This window comes from Psammomys obesus, unplaced genomic scaffold, assembly GCF_907164565.1.
Source record: "Psammomys obesus unplaced genomic scaffold, mPsaObe1.curated_primary_1811, whole genome shotgun sequence".
In the NCBI taxonomy this organism is placed as follows: Eukaryota; Metazoa; Chordata; class Mammalia; order Rodentia; family Muridae; genus Psammomys; species Psammomys obesus.
This window is the reverse complement of record NW_026596120.1, coordinates 707,322-728,569: the sequence shown is the minus strand read 5'-3', so window position 1 is coordinate 728,569 and position 21,248 is coordinate 707,322. Positions and strand designations below refer to the sequence as shown.

The 21,248-nt window shown below is 50.1% G+C and overlaps 1 protein-coding gene across 2 annotated transcripts in view; it reads right to left on the bottom strand.

Annotated features, from left to right (window-relative positions):
* The window catches only part of Rasgrf1 (Ras protein specific guanine nucleotide releasing factor 1), a 97,781-nt gene that overhangs the window by 36,609 nt on the left and 39,924 nt on the right, over nt 1–21,248 (bottom strand). For both annotated transcript variants that reach the window (XM_055629849.1, XM_055629850.1), the window contains exons 6-13: nt 16,668–16,747; nt 14,174–14,367; nt 13,650–13,759; nt 10,378–10,496; nt 8,745–8,905; nt 4,847–4,910; nt 3,839–3,975; nt 1,397–1,479 (exon numbers count right to left, since the gene is read on the bottom strand). In XM_055629849.1, coding sequence (XP_055485824.1) covers nt 1,397–1,479; nt 3,839–3,975; nt 4,847–4,910; nt 8,745–8,905; nt 10,378–10,496; nt 13,650–13,759; nt 14,174–14,367; nt 16,668–16,747 — 948 coding nt within the window. The remainder of the gene's footprint in view (nt 1–1,396; nt 1,480–3,838; nt 3,976–4,846; nt 4,911–8,744; nt 8,906–10,377; nt 10,497–13,649; nt 13,760–14,173; nt 14,368–16,667; nt 16,748–21,248) is intronic.

Genomic DNA, 21,248 nt, shown 5'->3' with positions numbered 1-21,248 from the left:
TGGAGGATATCTTTGACATGGACTATGTTGCTTGCTTTTTGGTCACTTCCCCTTAATGGGGTTTCCCTACCAGGCCACTGAGTTTGAAGACAAACTCAGTCCCCATGTGAAGAGATGAGCTGGGGTGTCTGGGTAGGGGATGTGGGAAGGAGGGTGAGAATGGGAGGAGAGGAGGGAAGGGCATATGAATGAGATGTAAATTGAATTAAAAAAAAAGACCTGGTACACCATAAAACGTAATTCTGCCAGATGGGCACGGTTGCCTGAGGTAGCAATTATTAAAAAAGAACAACACTGGTGTACTCGAGAAATGACTGGCAATATCAGAGCTGTGTAAATTTGCCATTTGCCCAAATGCCCAGACTTGCAGTCTCCCGTCTCTGTTTCAATTGTTCAAGGACATTTAAGAAAGATAGTGCATTTGGAATGGGTAAGCCAAAGTTGTATACAGGCTGGTAAAACCTGTTGAAGGATTGTTCCCTGTTGCGAATTAGCCAGAACCAGTCACGTGGGTGGAATTATTAAAGGGTTTTTCCTTCCTCAGCCTTTAATGTGCAGTGATTTCTCACTGTGGAGACATGTAACAGAGCACACAGTAGGCTCATCGCATGCTTGCCTTTATCTGGTGGCAGGTGTGAACAACGGGCATCTGCCATTCTTCAGATGCTAAGTCCTGTGGTATGTACTGTCCCAGGGCACTCACTGGAAATAGGGGAGGGGCCAGCCATAGTCATCACAGGCCAGGGGGCGGTAGGGGGCCTGGGAGGTAGGTACCCAGTGACATCATCAGGCTTGGGATTCGGAGGTTGACATGGGATCCAGACAGCCAAAGTGCTGCAGGATAGGGACAGGAAGGTGAGAGAGGCACCCTGGGAAGTGGGAGTCAGTGGACAAAAAATGTTCCAGGCTGTTTATGGAAGCTGTGCTATGAGAGTGCAGGGGCCGGGAAAACTGTGTCCGGCAGGACACTATTCCCCTTGTCCCGAAGGACCATTCAAACAGATACAGTGGCCCTGTAACTCCATCCTGCAATTAGGTTTTTATTTAGTTTTGAAATGTTCTATTTATTTTGTGATTGTAAAAAAAAAAAAATCCTTAGGAAAGACTATGTAAAATTTTCAGTCCTAATATTATGTTTTAAATAGCCCAATATGAAAAAATAAGTAACATGTAGATAAAAATTTATTTAAAAAGAAGCCAACATGTGCAAAGCCAACTAATCACGACAAAAGCTACACCAAAGCAGCCACACAGACAGACATTAACTCAAAATATGAAACCACCCCCATCCCCATCATAAAACACGGCATCTTTCCAGCCCCAGGGGCTGGCCCTGGCCGGGTTCTAGTGAGTCTGAGTGGTGCTCAGTTTCTAGAGACAGGCCAAGGGCACTTACTTGATCATCTGTGGCACGGTGACCTTGGAATTTTCTTCAAATGCATTCATCATGAGCCCGTTGCACCTAATATTATCCACGCACTGGAAACAGAGGGGACCCGAGGCTCAGAACCCAGTCTCCTTACTGGGACCCGACCCACCTGGAGCTCTCCCAGCTGAACACAGGGCCCTTAGGCTTCAAGGGCACTGCCTGGACAAGGGCAAGGCCAACACAGCATCGTTTAAATTTTGGAAGCCAAGTGACCTTGGAGGACTGACTTGGCCCTCTTGAGTCTGTTTCCTTATCTGCCTGGGCGGGTTTAATGGCTCCTGCTTTACCAAGCAGATGCACAGGACTCTGCCACTTTGCTGCTTTATTGGGGGCTGGTGTCAGGGATGAGGCTGCCCTGCGGTGATCTGGGCTCTTGGCAAGCTGCCTCATGAGCCTCTGCACCAGTGTGTACAGTACATGTGCCCTCTGCCCCACCCCCCAGTGCCAGGGCTCCGGTGCTTGAGGTGGTTCCTACGTTTCCAGTCTATACACGAGCAGTGCCAGGGGTGGGTCGCAATGCAGGCTGGTAGCAGGGATGATGATGGGGTATTTACCCATCTCTGAAAAAAAATTCAAAAGCCAAATTCGCCTTTGAATACGAACCTTCCCGAACAACAGTAAAAGATACCTCTCCTGTGCCTAGCGAAGTGCTCCATGCCTGTAATCCGGCACTGACGAGGTTGAGGCAGGGGGATCACAAGTTTGAGGCAGGCCTGGGCTATAGAGTAAGACTGTCTTCGAAACTAAAACAAAACCAACCAAATACGGAAAATTAATCCAGGCGAGAGGCCTTCTAGCCCTCTGCCCAGTGGCTTAACATTTCTTGCTGTGGAGAGGACCCTCCTAGATCCAGGTTGCTGAATCTCCATGTATATCACAGAATCTTATGGCCTCGAGGTTGTGTGTTAGTAGAAGCCAGTGCTAAGGTCACTGGAAAGTGAAAGCTGGCACAGTGGGTGGTAGGTGTCCCCAGGCCCAGTCCCCATGTCAAAGGCTGGCCAACAGAGGAAGTAGCACAAAGAGATTTCCGGTCTGCTCTCTCCATCCACCACTCTCTTTTGAGCACAACCTGCAGCAAGCTCCAGAGTGCTGAGGAGACAGCAGAGGACCCTGAGAAGCTGCCAGGATGGCTCTTCAAGGAAAGAAGCTTGGTGACCCATATTCATGAGCATCAATGTTGCTAGAGGGTAAAGGACCCTGTGGATCCTGTTAAGAGAGCAGTCAACCTTTGATGGACACAGTCAAGGATTGGGTTTGATCTATCCATTTTCTCCAGGATATGCTGGTTTTTTTTTTTTTGGGGGGGGGCGTATATGCAAAATTCAAAAGAATATACATACTATGCAAAATCCCACCGTGCCTTGGTCCACCATGGGTTCAGGAGGGGTGGGTTGCCTAGCCACCTTGATATGACCTGGACCTAGCAATGCTGATATCTGTAACTTTTATGGACTGCCCAGACATATAGTTCAATTTAGAGTTCCACAATATGAAAGTGAAACCTTGGAAGGGTCTTTCAACTCTCTTTTTCACTTCAGTGCTGAAGATTGAACTCTGCTTTGAAGGAAGGACCAGTGGTAAGAAGGCAGGGAGCTGGTGAGGAAAGCCTTTTGGGTACAGTGGGTACCCTGCTCTTCCAGGGTCCTGTAGGCACAGGGACCCAAAACACAGGGAGGAGAGCCAGCCATAGCTGTTCTTTCTGCTACCAACTGGTCTCCTACCACGCCCACCCAGCTCTGCAGAAGGGATGGCCGCAGGCAGACATTCTGGGATCTGGCTCCTGCCTTGGAGGTGGGATGAGACTGCCCTTTGCCTTCTGGAACCCAAGCTACTGACAGCCCTGTTAGCAGATTCAACTTTCCACCTATTGTACTTTTAGTGTCCCAACGTGTTGGGCTGCTGACTTTCCTGGAGAAGCCAACGCTTCCTGCTTAATGGTTAAATGGGGTCTAGAGAACAACTCTACTTCTTGCAACAGACAAAGGCCAAAACTACATCTTTCTCTGCCCTGTGGATGCTGGCTTGGACTGCAGAAGGCCTGCCTGGTTCACTGGAGAAGGTTCTTACATGCCTCAATCTGTGGAGCTCTCTCTTCAAGCTCTGCTGCATCTGATCTCCTTAGATGGTGGTGCCAAGACTTTTTGTGTGTGTGCATATAAGGACCTGGAGATCAGACTGAAGTGCAGGCACCCTTGCCATTCACAGGTCTGGGGAGTGGAAAGCAGAGCCTGACAGTCTTAAGGGTTTAAATGCACACTGCAAATGGTACACACTGGCTGCATCAGCCTGGCCTGGAGGACTCTGGTCTTTTCTAGGAGAACGATGCAGCTCTGCCCTCTCCATCCAGGTCCCTCACCAGGCCAAACATGAAGGGACAATGTGCTTCGAGGAACAGGCAATGCTGCTCACCTGGCTGATGTCACTGGTCCACGCTGCCTTCTCCTGCCTGGATGAAGCCACCAGGATGACCGTGAAGGGTGGGGAATCCTTTGGCTCCACCCCGATCTTAAAGTCCAAGTGGTCTATGTCCTGGCCAGTTCCTTTGGCTTTTCCAGTGACAAAATATGAAGTTAGCAGAGTGAGTGTGGGTGCTTGTGAGCTGGATAAGGTTCTCTGGTCCCTGACTTGGGAACCGGTAGAGGCTCCAGGAGGATACCAGGCCACTGGCTGCTCCTCTTAGAATAATGTTTTATGATTTTGAAATGGCCAACTCACCATTTCAAAGAGGGGGGAAAAAAAACCCTGAGGATTTGGCATGCACAAGTAACTTACAGGCACAGAGACTTGTGACTCAGAGCATGAATCCCTGAGTGGTACATTATCTGCTTTTACTGCACCGATGGGTTCTGACTCAGGACGCAGCTAAGTCTACTGGCAGGGAGGCAGCTATGCCAGGGTTAGAGGGGGCCTCATAACCCAGCCTCTCTGCTAACACCTGGGACAAGTAACACTGACGTCTGAAACTTTTATGGACTGGGCTGAACATTCAGTTTGTTTTACAGCCCCCCAATGTGAAAGTAAATCCCAGGTATTTTATTGCTGATCTTCAACTCTTTTTCCTTTCCTCGTTTCAGTGCAGGGGATCAAATCCAGGGCACAACACATGCCAGGCCCTAGAACTCTTGAGAGCTGTTTACCGGAAAGACTAAGTTCACAGTATCAAGATCTCCTCTCTGGGGGCACACACTTGTGAGCTGTCTGCCTCAGTCTGGGTTCTTCTCTTGCCTTTTTGCATCCGGGTCAGGGGCTACAGTGTTTCAGCATCTGCTCTTCCGGACAAGCTCCAACCTTGCTGAATGAGCACGTGTGTGGACATGTGTTTGCGTGTGCGTGCATATGTGTGTGTGTGCGCGCACGCGCGTGTGCACTTGTGAATCTGTGTGAGTGTGCTTACAGATTAGCAGCTTGTACACTGACCTTCCTCCTCTGTGTTTTCTGGTTCCTCCAATAAGGTGCAGTCGATGAGAGATATGACTCCATTCTGAAAAAGAGCAGGAGGCACCGCTTTGGACCAGGAGTCCATGTGCCAGAGTAGAAGTCTCAGAACATCGGGATGGGAAGAACCTCTACACCAAGCAACCACACATTCACACGGCACGTGTGTATGCATGTAGCATATGCCGAGTGGGCACTCCTTTGCAAGCGAAGGACATTGGCTTCCTTTACAAAGCCCACCAAGGTGGGTGAGATGAGATATCTCAGCGAGACCACTCCTGACGAAGGCTGAGGTCAGGTTGTGGGCAGATGGGCCAGAATCTGTCCTGTTGGGCTTCTTTTTGCTCCGTCAGCATTTTTGAGAATTACTTCATGGCCCCAAATCTATAAAAATTTGAAATCCCCTGTTCTTGGCCAATCCTTCATGTTACCAGCAGTGAAACGGGCCGGCTTTATGGCTCCATTATATTGCTAACTCTATTTGATGGATTTAGAAATGAGGTCAGAGCAGTTAATGAAGTCTGCTCAAGACACCTGGTCAGCTCTTGTGGGTGGGGGTCCCGAGAAAGCCTCAGGGGCCTCATCCCAACTCCAGGTCGACACTCATTTCCTCCCTTTCATTTCTTTGACACTGTTGTTGTGAGAAGAGAATCTGGTGGCAGTCCCCTACCCACACACGCTTTGACACCCCCTTTTGAAAGTGAAAGAATAGCTCCCTTCCTCTTGGTTGTGGGCTGGGCTGTGACCAGCGCTGAATGAAAATAACCAAATGACAGCAATAGCCCCTGCTTCCCATAGTAGGGAACCCATTTGGAGACTGAGCTGCCTAACAGCTACACCTGAGCAGAGGGGCCTGGGTCCTCCCTATGCATGGTCCTTGGTTGGGTAGGAGAGGAGGGCTCCCCCTTCCTGAGGATCAGGGGAAAGAGATGGGGGGTGGGGAAGACTATGATAGGGATGTAAAGTGAATCAACTAAAAATAAATTAAAAAAAGAAAACAGCCAAATCACAGCGAAGGTATGCAGCTCTGGGAACTGTAATTTCCTGCTCGCTTTCTTGTTCTCTCCTGGATCATCTGTCCCACGAGAAGCAAGTGCCACGCTGTGGGGAGAGGTGAGGAGTTGAGGTCTCCGGCCAACAGCCCTGTGAATGACCCATCTCGGTTGGGTAAGCCTTTTAAGCCCTGTGATTTGGCAAACATTGCTATTGCAAACTGGTGCCCTGAGCCAAGACCACTTCTAAGCCGCTCCTGACCTCCTGACCCACAGCAACTGTGAGGCAGTGAGTGTTTATTTTACAAGAACTGATGTTAACATAGACCCAGCCACATGACTGATCTATATATGAAAATCCTGGGCAGGCTGCCCACTTATTTTTTGTTACAAAACTCAGAACTTATTTTTAACCGCTTGCCTGGGTCATTATGGTCTCATGTTATACAAGCTGCCACTGGTTAGGAGAACATCTGAGGGGATTCCCAGGCTCTGGGTCTGCTTCCTGCTTCCTTATTCCGTGGCCTCGAGACATTCCCAGGACTTTTGAACAGTAACCTTGCCCTGTGATTTCACTGGGCTTGATGATCCTGGAAGCCTTCTGAGCTCTGTCGTTCTCTTATTTACTTGCAGTGCTCAGGTTAGAACCTGGGGCCCTTCTGCATGCTAGGCAAGTGCTCTACCACTAAGCTTCGTCCCAGCTGGCATTCTCTTGCTGGCTTGTAATAGATCAAGAATCTATTATCATCTCTTACTTCCTTTATCTCACCCATGAACTGGGAAAGTAACTGTCTACCTCAGGGGTGTTCTAGAAATTAAATATGAATAAAACACTTGGGATGAGGACTGGTCATGGTAATCATTACATTGGAGGCCTTGCTGTCAGTAATATGACCAGCTCATTATTATAGGATAGTGACGTATCGTAGCGACTGTTAAACTTATTGAGAATTTATTGTATCGGGCCCTGGGACTCCTTCAGCATTCCTGGGAAGTATTTTTATATCCATTAAGCAGATAAGGAAACTGAGGCTTATTAAGGTCACATGACTTGTCGGAGGTACGCAGCAGTGCTAGAATTCGGTCAGCGCTCTGATCATGAATTCTTTACCAGCAAGCTATTTTTTAAAAATATAGTTTTATTTTAATTTGTGTGTGTGTGTGTGTGTGTGTGTGTGTGTGTGTGTGTGTGTGTGTGTGTGACCAGGTGCCCATGAAGGCCAGAGGAAGAAGTCCGATCCTTTGGAGCTGGAGTAACAGGCGGCATGAGCCTTCTGATGTTAGTGCTGAGAACCAAACTGAGTCGTCCGGAAGAGCAGCGAATACTCTTCACTACTGAGCCATCTCTCCAGCTCCAAGGCTAACCTTTCACAACTCAAAACTAACTTAGAGAAAACAATCAGTGTGAGAACAGGGACTTCCAAACTCAGATCAGGAAGCTGCCTTCGAGTCTTTGGTGCAACCTGTCTGTGCTTACTTCACTGCTGAAGGACGGGAGAGCTGACCATCCCGACCTGGACAGAGACATCTGGAGTAGAACTCAGAGCTAACAATTAATGAAAGCCTCCCTTGGCACACAATTTGGTCGGAACTGGAGTGTTTAATATTTGTAAATTAATTTCTCCGTGTGCAGCCAACCATCTAATTTGTTGACATGTTAACATAAGCGGTATATTCCCTGAAGCCGGTGCTTAATCTAATAGCTCGACGGGAGGCTACGGACCAGGCATCCAGGTCCCTGAAGGAAGGCTTCCCTGATTGCTCTCACTTAATTAAGGGCACCTTCTGGCCCTTTCCAGGCTGCAGCAATGTTCACACTTGAAATCCCATCTGCTTCCATGGGATGGACATAGTGTGGGGAGAGATGGCGGCACAGAGGGACAAGACCTTGTAATCAGCAGAGCAAACTCATAGGCACTGTCAGCTCACTGTCAGCCACCTCATGCAGTGTTTCTGTGTGGACTGCTATCTTTGTTTGACTGATGAAATGTACACAGGGCAAAGACATTTCCAGGGTCACATGGGTGACGGATTTAGGGATAGCTGGGGTTCAGAGCGGTGAAGCAGGCAATGAGTTGTGTTGGGGAGCAGTAGTTTTGACTTGAGCCCGAGGCTTTACAGCAGAGCTGCTTTTGAGCAGGTGTTGAAGGACATGCTTGAAAGGTCTTGCTTGCTTGTCTTGCTCAAAGGATATGCTTGAAGGGTCTGCTGAAGAAGAGGTAAGGCTGTGCACATGAGTACACAGCAGGAGCAAAGGTCCTGGGGTCCTGGTGCTTGCTTCTTTCCCTCTCCCTACTGGAATGAGCCAGGCCAGTGAGTTTAAGCTACAAGAAGGAAGACCTGGTGACAACTGTTCAGCAGCCTTCCACAGTCATCTGGCTTGAGGAAGGCTTCCTGTGATAGAGTGAGTGAGTGTCTGGGAAGGTCATGAGGGTTTTGTCTGAGAACTTTTGCCCAGAGATGACAGAGAAAGATGCTATGTCTTGTTCTAACCTTCGTCTGGAGGGGGCGCTCCACTCTCTCCAACACCTCTATCCACATACCACCCCCACATACATACACACATACACACTTGCACAATCATATGACCATACTTGTGCCTTGAACGGTTGGTTAGAACTGACCAGCTGTGGGAGTCCCTGGGGCCTGGCACCACCTCAGCTCCCCTGGTTTCTTCAGGGTGAAGATATCAGGGGCTGTTCTGCTCATTCTCACTGTCAGCTTAACCAAGGTGTGTATGAGTGTGTACAGGTCTGGGCTCACACACTCACAAACTCTAACTTAAGTGCCTCAGCTCACTACTGTAGCATCAGCCTCCGGTCCTGAAGTAAAGGAGGAGACGGTGGGCCTGAACCCCAGGCCCTTCAGCTCCTCTCCTAGGCCCTTACCTTGGTCAGGTGCAGTTTCCCTCCAGAGCCTCTGGTGCAGATGATGAGGTGCTTGGAGAACAGGAAGCACTGCCGCTCACCCTCCTTCTTGAGGGACAGAGACCCCAGGCGGCCCCTGGTGATCTTGCCCTTTTCTGACATGGGCACCTGGATGAGGGAACCTGTGGGAGCAGGAAGTGGTCCTCAGATGACACCGATGATGCTACCCTCTGGACCAGCCTCGGGGGGTTGAGGTGCAGCCGAAATCGGTCGTGGAACAAGGTAGTCCCAATGCCCTGGTCACTCCTTCCAGCCTAGCCTCAGAGCCAGGTGATGGGGATAATGAGAGCTCTCTACGGAGTCTCACACCCTCCCAGCCAGGGACCAGGGGCTTGGCAAGCAAAGGGACCCTAAATGAAATGGGGAGCTGGGCTGAGGGCTGGAAATGGCACTGAACGATGGAGCTGCACAAACGGGGAGCCTGGAGGCAGGTTCTGGTGTATTAGCATGATACATTGCACAGCTGTGGCCACAACAGGCATCACCAATTAATCTCGGCACTTAGCTGCAGAGCCCAGACTGAGTATGTGAATCTCAGTGTAGTACAGTACAGTTGAAAGCCGTTGCTGGAGAGAGTGGGTAGCTCTCTTTGTTCCGGCTGTCCCACTCCACACATGCTTTATAGGTTTCCTCCCCGTTGTTCTCACTGTCCTTATCGACCAGGCACTCAGGACTCCTCAGCATGGTCTGCATTGGGTTCTCCTCCCAGCTCCTCTCCTGTCTGTCACCATTACTCTCTCCCATAGCAAATGTCATCCTAGACCCCACTGCCTAGCTTCTTGACTCCTCTGCTGTGCGCTGCATCTGGGCTGTCCATCTGTGACAGGTCTTCTTCTGCAGGCTGGGGCTGACTCCATTCTCTGGGGACCTGGTGTGCACAGGGCAAGGGTCAGTGTTGGCTGCGTGGCTGAAAAGCAGGAAGGGCTGGGAAGAGCTCTGGGCCCTGTTCAGGGATCCATCGGGGCACACAGGCAAGGGAGGAGTTTCCCATAGAACATGCAGCTGCGTGAGGCACCCTTCAAATGTATTACAGTGTTGATGTCTCTGGGCCATCAGGAGCTCAACAAGGGTCAGGCCATCCAGACCCATTCTCAAGACACCAAGTCTGAGGAGCCGGAGGTGGGAAGACCCACTTCAGTGGGAACCACAGAGCACGGGGCTCCCTCCCATTACCTTCAGTAAGCACCTGCTGTCCCTAGGGCCAGTCGCTATCTGTCCACATCCTGCTTCCTACTTTACCCACCAAAGGACAGGCAGGTCAGAGGTGACAACAACAACCACAACCCATCGCTAATTAGGACATTAGACACGTATTTGGTCTGAGGGAACCTGAGAACCAGTAGTGTGTGTGTGTGTGTGTGTGTGTGTGTGTGTGTGTGTGTGCGCGCGCGCGCACGTGCACACGCGCATAAAGGTTCTGCTCCCGAGTGGAACTTTTGCACCCTTAGCAGTCTGGAACATTCCGAAATCACAGTTGCAGGCTAGGCCACTGGCGTCCCCGAGTGCCATCCACCGTCCCCGAGTGCCATCCACCGTCCCCGAGTGCCATCCACCCGTTGGGACCCTTCATCGGGGTGATGAGTAGCTGCCCTACCTTGCCGCACGAAGGTCTGGCTGGTGTCGAGGAGGATCTCACAGCCCTCGATGATCATGCGCTCGATGGCCAGATTCTTCCGGATGTTCTCTGTCTCACTGACTTCGTCATGCATGATCCTGGGGAGGCAGGAAGTAAGACTGGGGAGGCGGGAAGTAAGAGGCGCGCTGTCCCACGCTCAGGGAGGGCAATGCTGGCTCCCTGGGCAGACCCAAGAGGAGAGGGCGATTCTCAACCGTTGAGCGCCAGTTGTATGCTGGACACTGCCCAGGCTTCATCTTGTTTAATCCCCTGGTTGCCCAAATCACCAGGTGCTTATTTTAGAAAGACTGGAATGGAAATTGGTGGCTCGGAAGAGGGCCCAGTCATATTTCAAGTGCTGACCATTGTAGGATAGATAGCAGATCCAGCCGAGGAGGGAGATGTGAGCCCAGGACACTCTTATTTACTACCCATATCTTACTATACACTGTTCTCATCTGCAAGCAAAGTTCATTACCCCTGTACTCTTTTCCTCAGGCTCTTCTCTCCTTCTTGCTGGGAATATTTACTACCCGTATCTTACTATACATTGTTCTCATCTGCAAGCAAAGTTCATTACCTCTGTACTCTTTTCCTCAGGCTCTTCTCTTTTTGCTGGGAACTGAACTCAAGTCAAGTGCTCTACCACTGAGTTATGTCCCAGATCTTTCTCCCATATCTTTACAAGGCTGTGCTTTTAATGTTGTATAGGCCCTGGAAGGGGAGTGCCAGGCAATTCTGCTGGATCAGGGAAAGACTATCTGCCTTCCGGGAGGAAAAGAATCTTTTCTGTCCTCTGCAACTCCAATTCCCTCCAGGAGATGGTGCCATTTAATTACTTTGAAAAAAAAATAGTGTGTGTGTGAGTGTGTGTGTGTGTGTGTGTGTGTGTGTGTGTGTAGGGGGGTGGTGTTCTCTGGCAATTTTGCCCTGGTGGATTCCCAGGCTTCTTAGGAAAGCAATGAATACTTTTGGGAGGGGGAAGCGCTGGAGAAATCCCTACCCACTTCAAGAAGAGCACATTTTCTGCCGATTTCTGAAGTTCTACAGTCAATGTCACCAAGAGGGCTGGCGACCATGTGTTTAACCTCAGAGGAGAGGTGCTTGGATGGGCTATGAATGGGTAAGCCACTCAAGCCTCATCCTGTTGACCCTCAGTTCCCCGTGTGCAGGATGCTGTGGAGGAGGAGGGGCTCAGCATTTCAGTTTTCTGCTTTAGGACTCTCATTTTAGCTTAAACTCTCTGGGATGTCTAGACTGGCTCTCTTCTCTAGCAGCCTCAGTTTCCCCTATTCCTCCTCAGAAAATCTTTTCTCAGACTCCTGGTTCCTGGAGACGTGGTCCTGCTTGCGAAGTGGCCAATGGCAGAGAGAACATTTCTCACGGTGAGGGTGAATTTTTGCTGGGGAATGTTGGACTCTGAAAGGCACAAAGCGGTGACGCCACAGTGGCAGGCAGACTTGCCAAGGGCGGCCTACAGTTGGCGAGAACAAGTTCTGCTGCAGACAGAGACTGGTGTTGGGGACCCACGTGCACACATAGCTAGTGAGTTCTTTGGGGTCCTGGAAGTGATGGTCTGTGTTATCAGTGGTGCTACAGTGGTTGAGGATAAAATGTCAAAACAAAGGCCTGGTCCATAGAATGCTGGTCCATAGGTGCTGGAGGAGGTACAGTTCTGAGAAGAGCTAGTTGTCAGGGTTGGAGAAGACGTTTTTCCTAGCCTAGCCTGGGCAGCGCTTGGCAATTTGATAGTTTCCTCTTGCCGGGACACTTCCATCAGCACTCTGTTGGGGAGGACGAGAGAACACTCCAATGTGCCATAAGGGCTGGGCCAGGGGCAGCTGCAGGTGTTGGGTGCAAGGAAGAAAGAGTAGGAGGCACACCAAGGTCTTAGGTGAAATACCTCGGCCTCTCAGGCCATCTGTATCCCATTTGTGCCAGGACATGCATTCCTCAGTTATGAGGAACCTCAGAGGCATCCTAGGCCTTTTCCCTGGGGAAGGAGGAAAGTGTAGGACTTGTTTCCTGAACATGGTAGATAGAGAGTCCTTTTCTCCTGCCGTTGGCTCTGCCCCTCTGCAGTCACACCCTAATACCATGCTTACCTGGTCCCCCTTCATGACTCAGCAACTCAGTGGAGTCTCGGATGGATCAGGTTGGACAGCCTGTCCCCTGCCTGTCCTAGCCTATTCCTCTGCCTAGCTTGGAGCTGAGACCTATTTGTTATCCTTTGTGGGCTTCGGGAAGCTGAGTCTCCTTGATGCTCACTCCCAATCCTCTCTGCCTGACCACAGGACCCATCCGCATGTTGTGCCCTCCATCCAGGCTCATTGCTAGGCTCTGGTGTCTTCCTGTTTGAAGTGGCCCCCGAGGCAATCTCATAGCACAGTCATCACCGACGGCTCTCAATTCCAGGCTCTATAACCCGCCATTCTAGTCTCCTCCACTTGGGGATGGAAAGGCGTCTCATCTGGGATCCCTAGTTTCTCATTCTCCCACCCAGTCCACTGGGGAAGCCTACTGACTCCGCTTTGTGCTCTACTCCCTATCTAGACCACTTTCTACCCCACCCCCAGCACCTCAGTGGGTGTGGCAGGGCTCCCCTCCTGCTTCTGCTCTTGCAGAGGAAGGCTCCCTCTGGACTGCAGGACAGACAGAGGGCCTGGCGGGGGATGCTGAACCAGAGTGTCTGAAATGGTCACAGTTTTTGCATCTGTCATCTTTGGCTGCTGATGGGGACTCCAGCGAGGCACCTGGGACCCCCATCCTTGGTGGGCTCTTATCACTAAATTTTTTTGCTTGTTTTTTCGAGATAAAGCCTCACAGGTTCCAGGGTAGCCTTAAAATGTAAGCTATGAATTTCCTGTCTCTGTTCTGTAAGTGCTAGGGTTAGCAGGTGCCACCATACCTGGTTTTATGTAGTACTGGATACTGAGTGCAAAGCTGGGCAAATACTCTATCAACTAAGCTGTATTTCTGCCTTGTTTTTGTTTAAAACACACACACACACACACACACACACACACACACACGTATATATGATGGCTCTACTTAAATGCCAGGGTTCTGCAAACTCTATCTGTGCCAGGGACAGCACCCAGCCCATGCTGCTTCACCCCAGGCCCATGTGTAAGCTGCACAGGTCCGTCACGGGACCCAGCTTTGAAGTCAGGCAGGCTATGATTTTTTTTTTCCTGAGGAAATACTCGGCCCTTCCCTGCCCACCCTCTGCACCCTCACTGTACACTCACCTGGACAGCTCCTCTAGTTTGGATTTGGCATAGTCCAGGCTGTTGCGCTCCACGTGCTCATGAGGTGTGTGGGCCAGCAGTTCATGGAGTGTCAGGATGTACCTGGGGATCTGTGAGTGGCAGGAGACACGGAGGGACAGAACCAGAGAGATGAGGGATGGGTGGAAGGACAGGAAGGGAAAGAGAGACAAGCAGGGAGAGACAGTGATGGCAGACAAGAGATGCAGGGCAACGAGGGAGAGAGACGGAAGGCAAGACAGAGAGGCAAGATGGTTCTTTGAACCCAGTAGGCTGAGGAGGGAAGCAGGCTGCATCCCTGATCTGCCAGGAGAGCCAAGGCAATAGGGGCCCCCGTGTGACTGTCTCTGGGAACTGCCCCTCACCTTCCCCACTGCCGGAGTGGACAGGTGCATGTGTGGTCAGATAGCTCTCCACCTGCCAGGGTTGTTGAGGACTGTGTCCCGCCAGGCTGTGCCCTCAGTGCCCCCGCCCCAGCCTGCTCCCTTGAAGGTCACAGCAGCCACCTGGAACATGGGGTAGGTGAGGAAGGTCTCCAGCGTGCGCTCTTCGCAATCTGGCTTGGCTTCATACTGCTTGAGGAGTTTGTCAAAGTCCCGGTTCTGCTTGCAGTGAGCCAGGATCTGGAGGCTGTACTGGTGGTTGCGCACGAACTCCTGATAGATGTTGAGCATGGGCAGCAGGATGTCGAACAGGTCGGCTGCGGGGTAGGCGGGGTCAGCAGACCAGAGGGACCCCGGGGCTAGACGTCCCCAGGCCTTTGGCCCATCGGCCCACCCAGGGAGCCTGTGTGCCAGGTTCAGATCCCCACTCCAGAGAGATCCCACCTTGGGCGTTACACTGATATACCAGCCCTATCAGAGGTGGGTTTAGGACTGAGGCTTGGAGGCGTGCATGGGCTGTCTTGTGGCAGCTGTGACTGGGGAGGCTTGGAGAGATGGAGTCGAGGCCCGTGGAGGCCTGGTGGCTGTGGCTCCCAGGGGTCCTGCTTTGGGAACCATCTCCAGAAAGTAGCCTTGGTGGAGGTCACACCTTATCTCATGGTCGACCCATGCGGAGTGTGGCCAGCCTCTCCTCTCGAAGTGTCTTTGTAAGAGGTAGGATCTGTGTGTGTGTGTGTGTGTGTGTGTGTGTGTGTTCATGTGCGTGGGTATGTGGGTATACTGGTGCACCTCTGTGCGTTTGTATGTGGAACTCAGAGTTCAGCCTTTGGTATCATTCCCCAGGAGCCTTGTTTTCTGAGAGAAGGTCTCTTACTGGTACCCTGGGCTTGCTAACTAGACTAGTCTGGCCAGAAAGCCCCAGGGACCACATGTCTCTGCCTCCCCATCACTGACTGGGAATGTAAGTGCGTGCCACTTAAAAAAAAAAAGTGTATTTACTTTTATTTCGTGTGGTGTGTGTTTTGTTAGGTCTCAAATAAGCCCTGAACGAATGGCTAACTGAGGTGTCTATTAACATATCATAGCAGAAAACTGGCCAACAGATTCTCGAGGCAAGTCAAGCACCTGTTTTTCTGTCCTGGTTCTCATCAGTACTTCTCACTCTCGTCTCTATCCTAAACCTCTCCCCGCCCCAGCTTCGCTTCCCTATTGGCTACGTGCCCTCTTGGTGATCTTGGTCTCTTGGTTTCTCTTTTGGCTTCCTTCTCTCTCCTCTCTTTTCCTCTCTTGTTCTCCCTGCCTCTGTCTCCTCTTATGACTGTGTTCAGTCTTCTGGTCCGGTTCAGTCCAGATCCTTCCATATGCTGTTTTGTCCTTCATATCTATTATAAAAACCTCCTCAACCATACTGAGGAACGGCCACGTCCTCATATTTCAGGCATGCTTTGCCTATGTAAATACACCACTTGCATGCAGTACCCATATTGGCCAGAAGGGGCATCAGATTCCCTTGGAATTAATGTGGGTGGGTGAGAACCATGCCTGAGTCCTCTGCAAGAGCAGTAAGCACAATCCCACCAGGCCCTGGGTTTAGCGTTTTAGGTGGCTTGTGAGGATTGCACTAACCATCATTCCTTTGAGGCAAGCACTTTACTGACTGAGGTAGTTAGTTCCCTGGCCCCATAAAGCAGGGTTTTTGATACGAGAAACATCCAAAGAGTGGAGGGGGCTTGGAGAGCTACATCTGGCCCAGCTCTGACTCTTAGTGGGGCCCTCCCCTCTGCAGTGAAGGGAACACTGGTGTTGATCTTTCCTGTTAAAGCGAGAATGTGAGAAAGCAACAATAACGAAAACAAACCTGTGCTCAGGCCTGGCACAGGTTTGGTACAGTGGAAGGGTATGCTGTGCCTCAATCCTGGGACCCTACAGCACAGCCTTCTAGGCAATGGAGATGAATCCAGAGCCTTCGTTCTAGTAATTCAACGTCTGGAAACCTATTCTCTATGGAAATGATCCCTAAAGATTTGCAACAGCTCAGAAACAAGAAGAAGAGTTAGTTAGGGACACTGGAGCTTTATGCAGCCATCAAAAACCTCAACATGAGAAAATTGGTCCTGAGAAAATGCTCTTTTACAATGCTGAGCTAAAATGCAAAGCACATTGCCAGGCGTGGTGGAGCACACCTTTAACCACAGTACTTGGGAGGCAGAGGCAGGCAGATCACTACCAGTTCAAGGCCAGTCTGGACTACACAGGAAGTTCCAGGGCAGTTAGGGATGCACTAGAGACCCTGTCTCGAAATATTTATAATGATAATGATAATAATGTAACAGCATAATGTAATAATATAATGTAAGCAAATGAATGAAATGTTTGCTACAAACAAGCTTCAGACTCTTTAACTCAGTGTGTTTTCAGTCATGTGAAATGGAAAAAGAAAACTCCCAGACTCTCAGGGCCCCTGTGCAGGAAAATTTGGAAGGGGGCACAGCAGTGATTGGGGTGGTTGTCTTTCTCCTCCTGGGGACTCTGAAGTCTATAGGGTGCCTCACTGTGATGATCTGGAGGGACAGAGCCATCTCCTGCCCAGAAGGGGACTACGTGGGCCCCTACTCACCCAGCACCAGGGTGGGCCAGCTGGAGATGCGGGCCTTCAAGCCTTGGTAGAAGATCTGATGCAGGAACATGATGGTCTCGCTGAAAGAAAAAGCACTGGTGGGCTCCTGCCTGGGCTTCTTACCTCCCGGGGAGGGCTCTGCTGGATACATTAGTGCCATATTAAATGCGGGGCCCTCGCCGGGAACTCCAGTCATCTCAGGGTTAAGTGGCAGGACACAAACCTCCACACAAGGCCCTCTGTGTTGGGGATGCCAGCCCACCAATGGCAGAGAAGAGTTGCTGTGATCGGCAGCCCAATGGTGCATGAGAAGCCCTCCCCGCTCTCTCCCTTTACTTCCCTGCCTCAAGGTATGAGAGAGACCTGGAGAATAGAGAACCCCAGCCACTGTCAGTGGGAAGAGATGGGGCTTGGAGTCCCGCAGAATGTAACTCCTATCTGACTTATGCTCTGTTCTAGCTGTGTGTCCTCCTGCACGACGCCTAATATCAATGAAGTTCAAATCCTTCTACTAGGGGAAATAAGCCAAAGTGAAGGGTCTCTTGTAATGATGGGGCTGCCTGGTGTACAGTAGGAGCCTACCAGAGCCTACATTCCCCACTGTCCTTTTAATGCCTGATTCATTCTCTTTCTCTATGCCTCGCCATGTCTCCTTTTCTCCATTTTCCTTCCCATTCTCCTTGTCTCTGTCCTTCTCACGTCCTTTGCTCATGGACCCTGCTCTACTCCCTCTGCTGTTCTCTGCTCCCTTGCCTCTTCCACCTGCTCAGGCAGTGCTGATGTAGTAAGACCCCCTCAGAGCACAGATTTCTGGGAGGGAGAACACAGCAGAGCAGAGGGCAGAGCCTGGTCACAGGGAAGCCCCTCCCAGCAGGCAGAAGATAAGCACCAGACACTGGGATCTGCACCAGCCAGAAGAGGAAGCTCTTTAGATCCCAATCCTGCACAGCCCAGTGTAGCAACAGACCAGGGATGTCTGCCTGAAGGCATTGCAAGGGCTGGCTCCAGACCATACAGCAAAGCAAACAGGCTAATTAAGAGAGTCACAAGATTTTTTTTACCCCTCTCTCAATGTTTGTTAAAAGTTGTATTTCCACTCCTCTTAAGTTTACATGTGCACTAAGTTTACATGTGATCCCTCTCTCTCTCTCTCTCTCTGTGTATTTGGTATATACACACCTGTGTATGTCAGAGCGAGAGCCCATTTGCATGAGTGTGGAGGCCAGAGGTGAGAATCAGGCATCCCGCTCTATCACTCGCTGCCTTATTCCTTTGAGGTAAGGTCTCTCACTGAGCCTTGAACTGGGCTGACAGCCAGCAAGTCCCAGCCATCCTTATTATTCTGCTCTCCACAGCATTGGGGTTAAAGGCATATGAAGCCATGTCAGTTTTATTTATTTGTTTTTACATGAGTTCTGGGGATTCGAACTCAGGTCCTTATGCTCATCTAGCAATTGCTCTTGCCCACTAGCAATCTCCCCAGCCCAGGTATGATGCCTTCAAAAATCCACACAGCTTAACTGAGAAATATTTCCTTGCTGAAAGATGCTAATGGCTGCCTGAGTCCTCAGCAAGCCAATCTTGCTGGCGGAGGGTCTTGGCAGCAACGTTGAGCACCATGACCAATGAGATGGTTGGAGTGGCTGTGGTGACTTCTTAAAATGAGGCATCCGTGAACTTTCCCAGATCCACCGACCCCTCTTTTTCAGGACAGGAGTTCTCAGGTCCACATTTTATGGCCTGAAGAACTTCCAAACTTAGACCCTCAGACCCTGCTGCTGCTACCAGCCAAGTTCCCGCAGCACTGCCGATCCTCTGTCATGTCAGAGTGTTCCCAGGGTCTCCAGGGGCAGGAGCCACCTGAGGACACCAATTTCTTTGCTTATATCCCGAACTGCAGCCCTTCAGTCTCGTCTTTAGACTCCAGTCCCGATCCCAGTTCTTTGCTGTTTCCTCTACACCTGAGGTGAACCCCTCTGTGGAGGCCTTGGATGCCTCCACGTCACCTGTGAGAGTTGGAACCCATCTTCTTCCAAACTCCCATTAATGTTAATATCTGTCCTTTCCCATGAATCACAGATGCTCTTCCTGGCATCTACAATGGTGCGTGTCTTCCAGAAACTCTTGACATAACTTCGACCAGACCCTTCAGAAGAATCCCCTTTTGTGGCAGCCTTACAAAAATATATTACTTAGATTATCAGATTTGGAAGTTGATATTCCTCCTTGAGGCACCAGCTGCAGAGCAGATGTCATTAATAGCTGGCATGAAATAAGCATTTGCTTTGAACGTCTCCATCATGGCTCGGGGGTAACCAGGCACCCTGTCAATCACCGGTACTCTTTTGGAAGGAATCTTTGTTCTTCCCTCGCATTAGGTCTCAACAGAGGACTTCCATGGTATCTATAGATGTGCTTGGGCTCCCTTCACAGAGCACAGGTGAGGAAGATTCAGGATCCTGACAATTCAGAATTTTAAATGACCACTGGCTTAGACTCCATGTCTAAGTCCTTAACAAAACAGTTGGTTCTTTGAAGCTCCAAAGCCAGATATCAACTTCTCTGTAGCTGTGACAGTCTCCCATGGGGCTGTCTGTTCGGTCACGCTCTCTGGCCCACGTGTGGAGTGCAGCCGCCTTCATGGGTTTTCTCTGATCCATCTTCCGGATCACTTACTCTGGTTTCCCCATCAGCACCTGATGCATCATCTTGCACTGTAAGTTGGAGAAATGACTTCTCTCCACAAACCTCTGCCAGCTGCCACAGCATCCTCACCTCTCAGCTTTTCCAGAGTTGAAGAGAGTTAGCACATCCTTCTGGATTAGGTCCCAACCTCAGGCAATGCCACTGTTTGTTTGAGCTCTGGGACCACTCAGAAGGTCTCTCTATGACTGCCAGCTTTCCCAGTTTTGGGCTGTTTACAAGACCAGCACCTTCTTTTTTATATTTATTTTTTTTATTATTTTTGATTATATGTCTGAGTGTAGGTATGTGCCCATCAGTGCAGGCATCTGAAGAGGCCAGAGGCATGGGCACTAGGAGAGTTATGGGCAGTCATGTGCCACCTAACATGGGTGCTGAGAATCGAACTTGGGTTCTTTGCAAGGGCTGAGGGAGTACTTAACTCCTGAGCCTGGAGACATTTTCTAATTTTCCTTCAAGGCCCTTTTCTTTGCCTTCGCAACTCGGCTGTTTGTTTCGACAAGCTTGGCTCTCAGGCCATTCAGCTCTCAGTAGGTTTTTCTCACTGAGAGATGTTTTCGCTCAAGATTAAAAATAGAGTATCGAGACTGTGTTTTACTCACACACTTAGGGTCACTGTAGAGTTATTACTCCAATTTCAGTATTGTCTCTGGGGACATGGAGGCCAGAGTACAGTAACTGAGAGAGAGCAATGGCCAGCTGGTGGAGCAGCCAGAACATATGTGACATTCATTGTATCAAATGGATCATCTTTTTGTTTTGTTTTACACAGGGTTTCTCTGTGTAACAGCTCTGACTGTTGTGGAACTCACTTTGTAGACCAGACCTGGCCTTGAACTCATAGAGACCCACCAGGCTCTGCTTCCTGAGTGCTGAGATTAAAGGCATGTGCCACCATGCCTGGCCTCAAGTGGATCATGTTAAGATTCATGGTATCTGGGCATAAGGAGTGCCATGGACTCTGTTGGCTGCTTTTTGATCACTATCCCCTGGTGGGGTTGCCTCACCAGGCCTCACAGGAAGATGAGCTCAGTCCTGATGTGATTTGAACTGGGGTGGGTGGAGAGGGGTAGCCTCCCCCTCTTTTTTTTTGAGGAATAGGGGAGGAGGGATGGGAGAACAGGAAGGGAGTGTGGAACAGGCAGGAGAGGAGGGAGGGGCTATGTTAGGGATGTAAAGTGAATAAATAATTTAATAAAAAAAGATTCATGGTATCACAAACAATTAAATCATAATATCAAAGGTCACTTGTCACAGACCATCATAACGTAATGAAATTTGAAATTCCACAAGAATTACCAAATGTGTCAGGGACATAAATGGAGCCTGTGCTGTTTGATGGGAATGCTCTGTGAAGGGTAGTCACGAATCTTGCATTGTGAAAAGCCACATTTGCCCAGCATAGTAAATGGCAAATCTGCAGAAAACGAAGCATCCCTCCTAAAAGTGTGGACTCCGAGAACTTCACCATAACCTGAAATTGCCACTGTTTCCCACCCTGTAAGAAAAAACCCAATGAGTTCCTCTTTTTGTTAAAAAAAAAAAAGATGGGTGTTGGCCTCGGGAGATGGCTCTGTGGATAAAGTACTTTCTGAACAAGTGTGATGACCTGAGCTTGCATTGTAGAACACAAAGAAGCTGGATGTAGCAGCATGTGCCTGTAACTCAGCACTCTTTTGAGGAGATGGGAATTAGGGACAGGTGTCCATGGCCGTAAACAACAAAGAGATCCTGTCTCAAACAAGGTAAAAGGAGAAGACAGACGGACAGATACACAAGCTTTTCCTCTGACCTGCACATGCATGTGCCTACACTCACGTGCAGGAACACACACACACACACACACACACACACACACACACACACACACACACACAC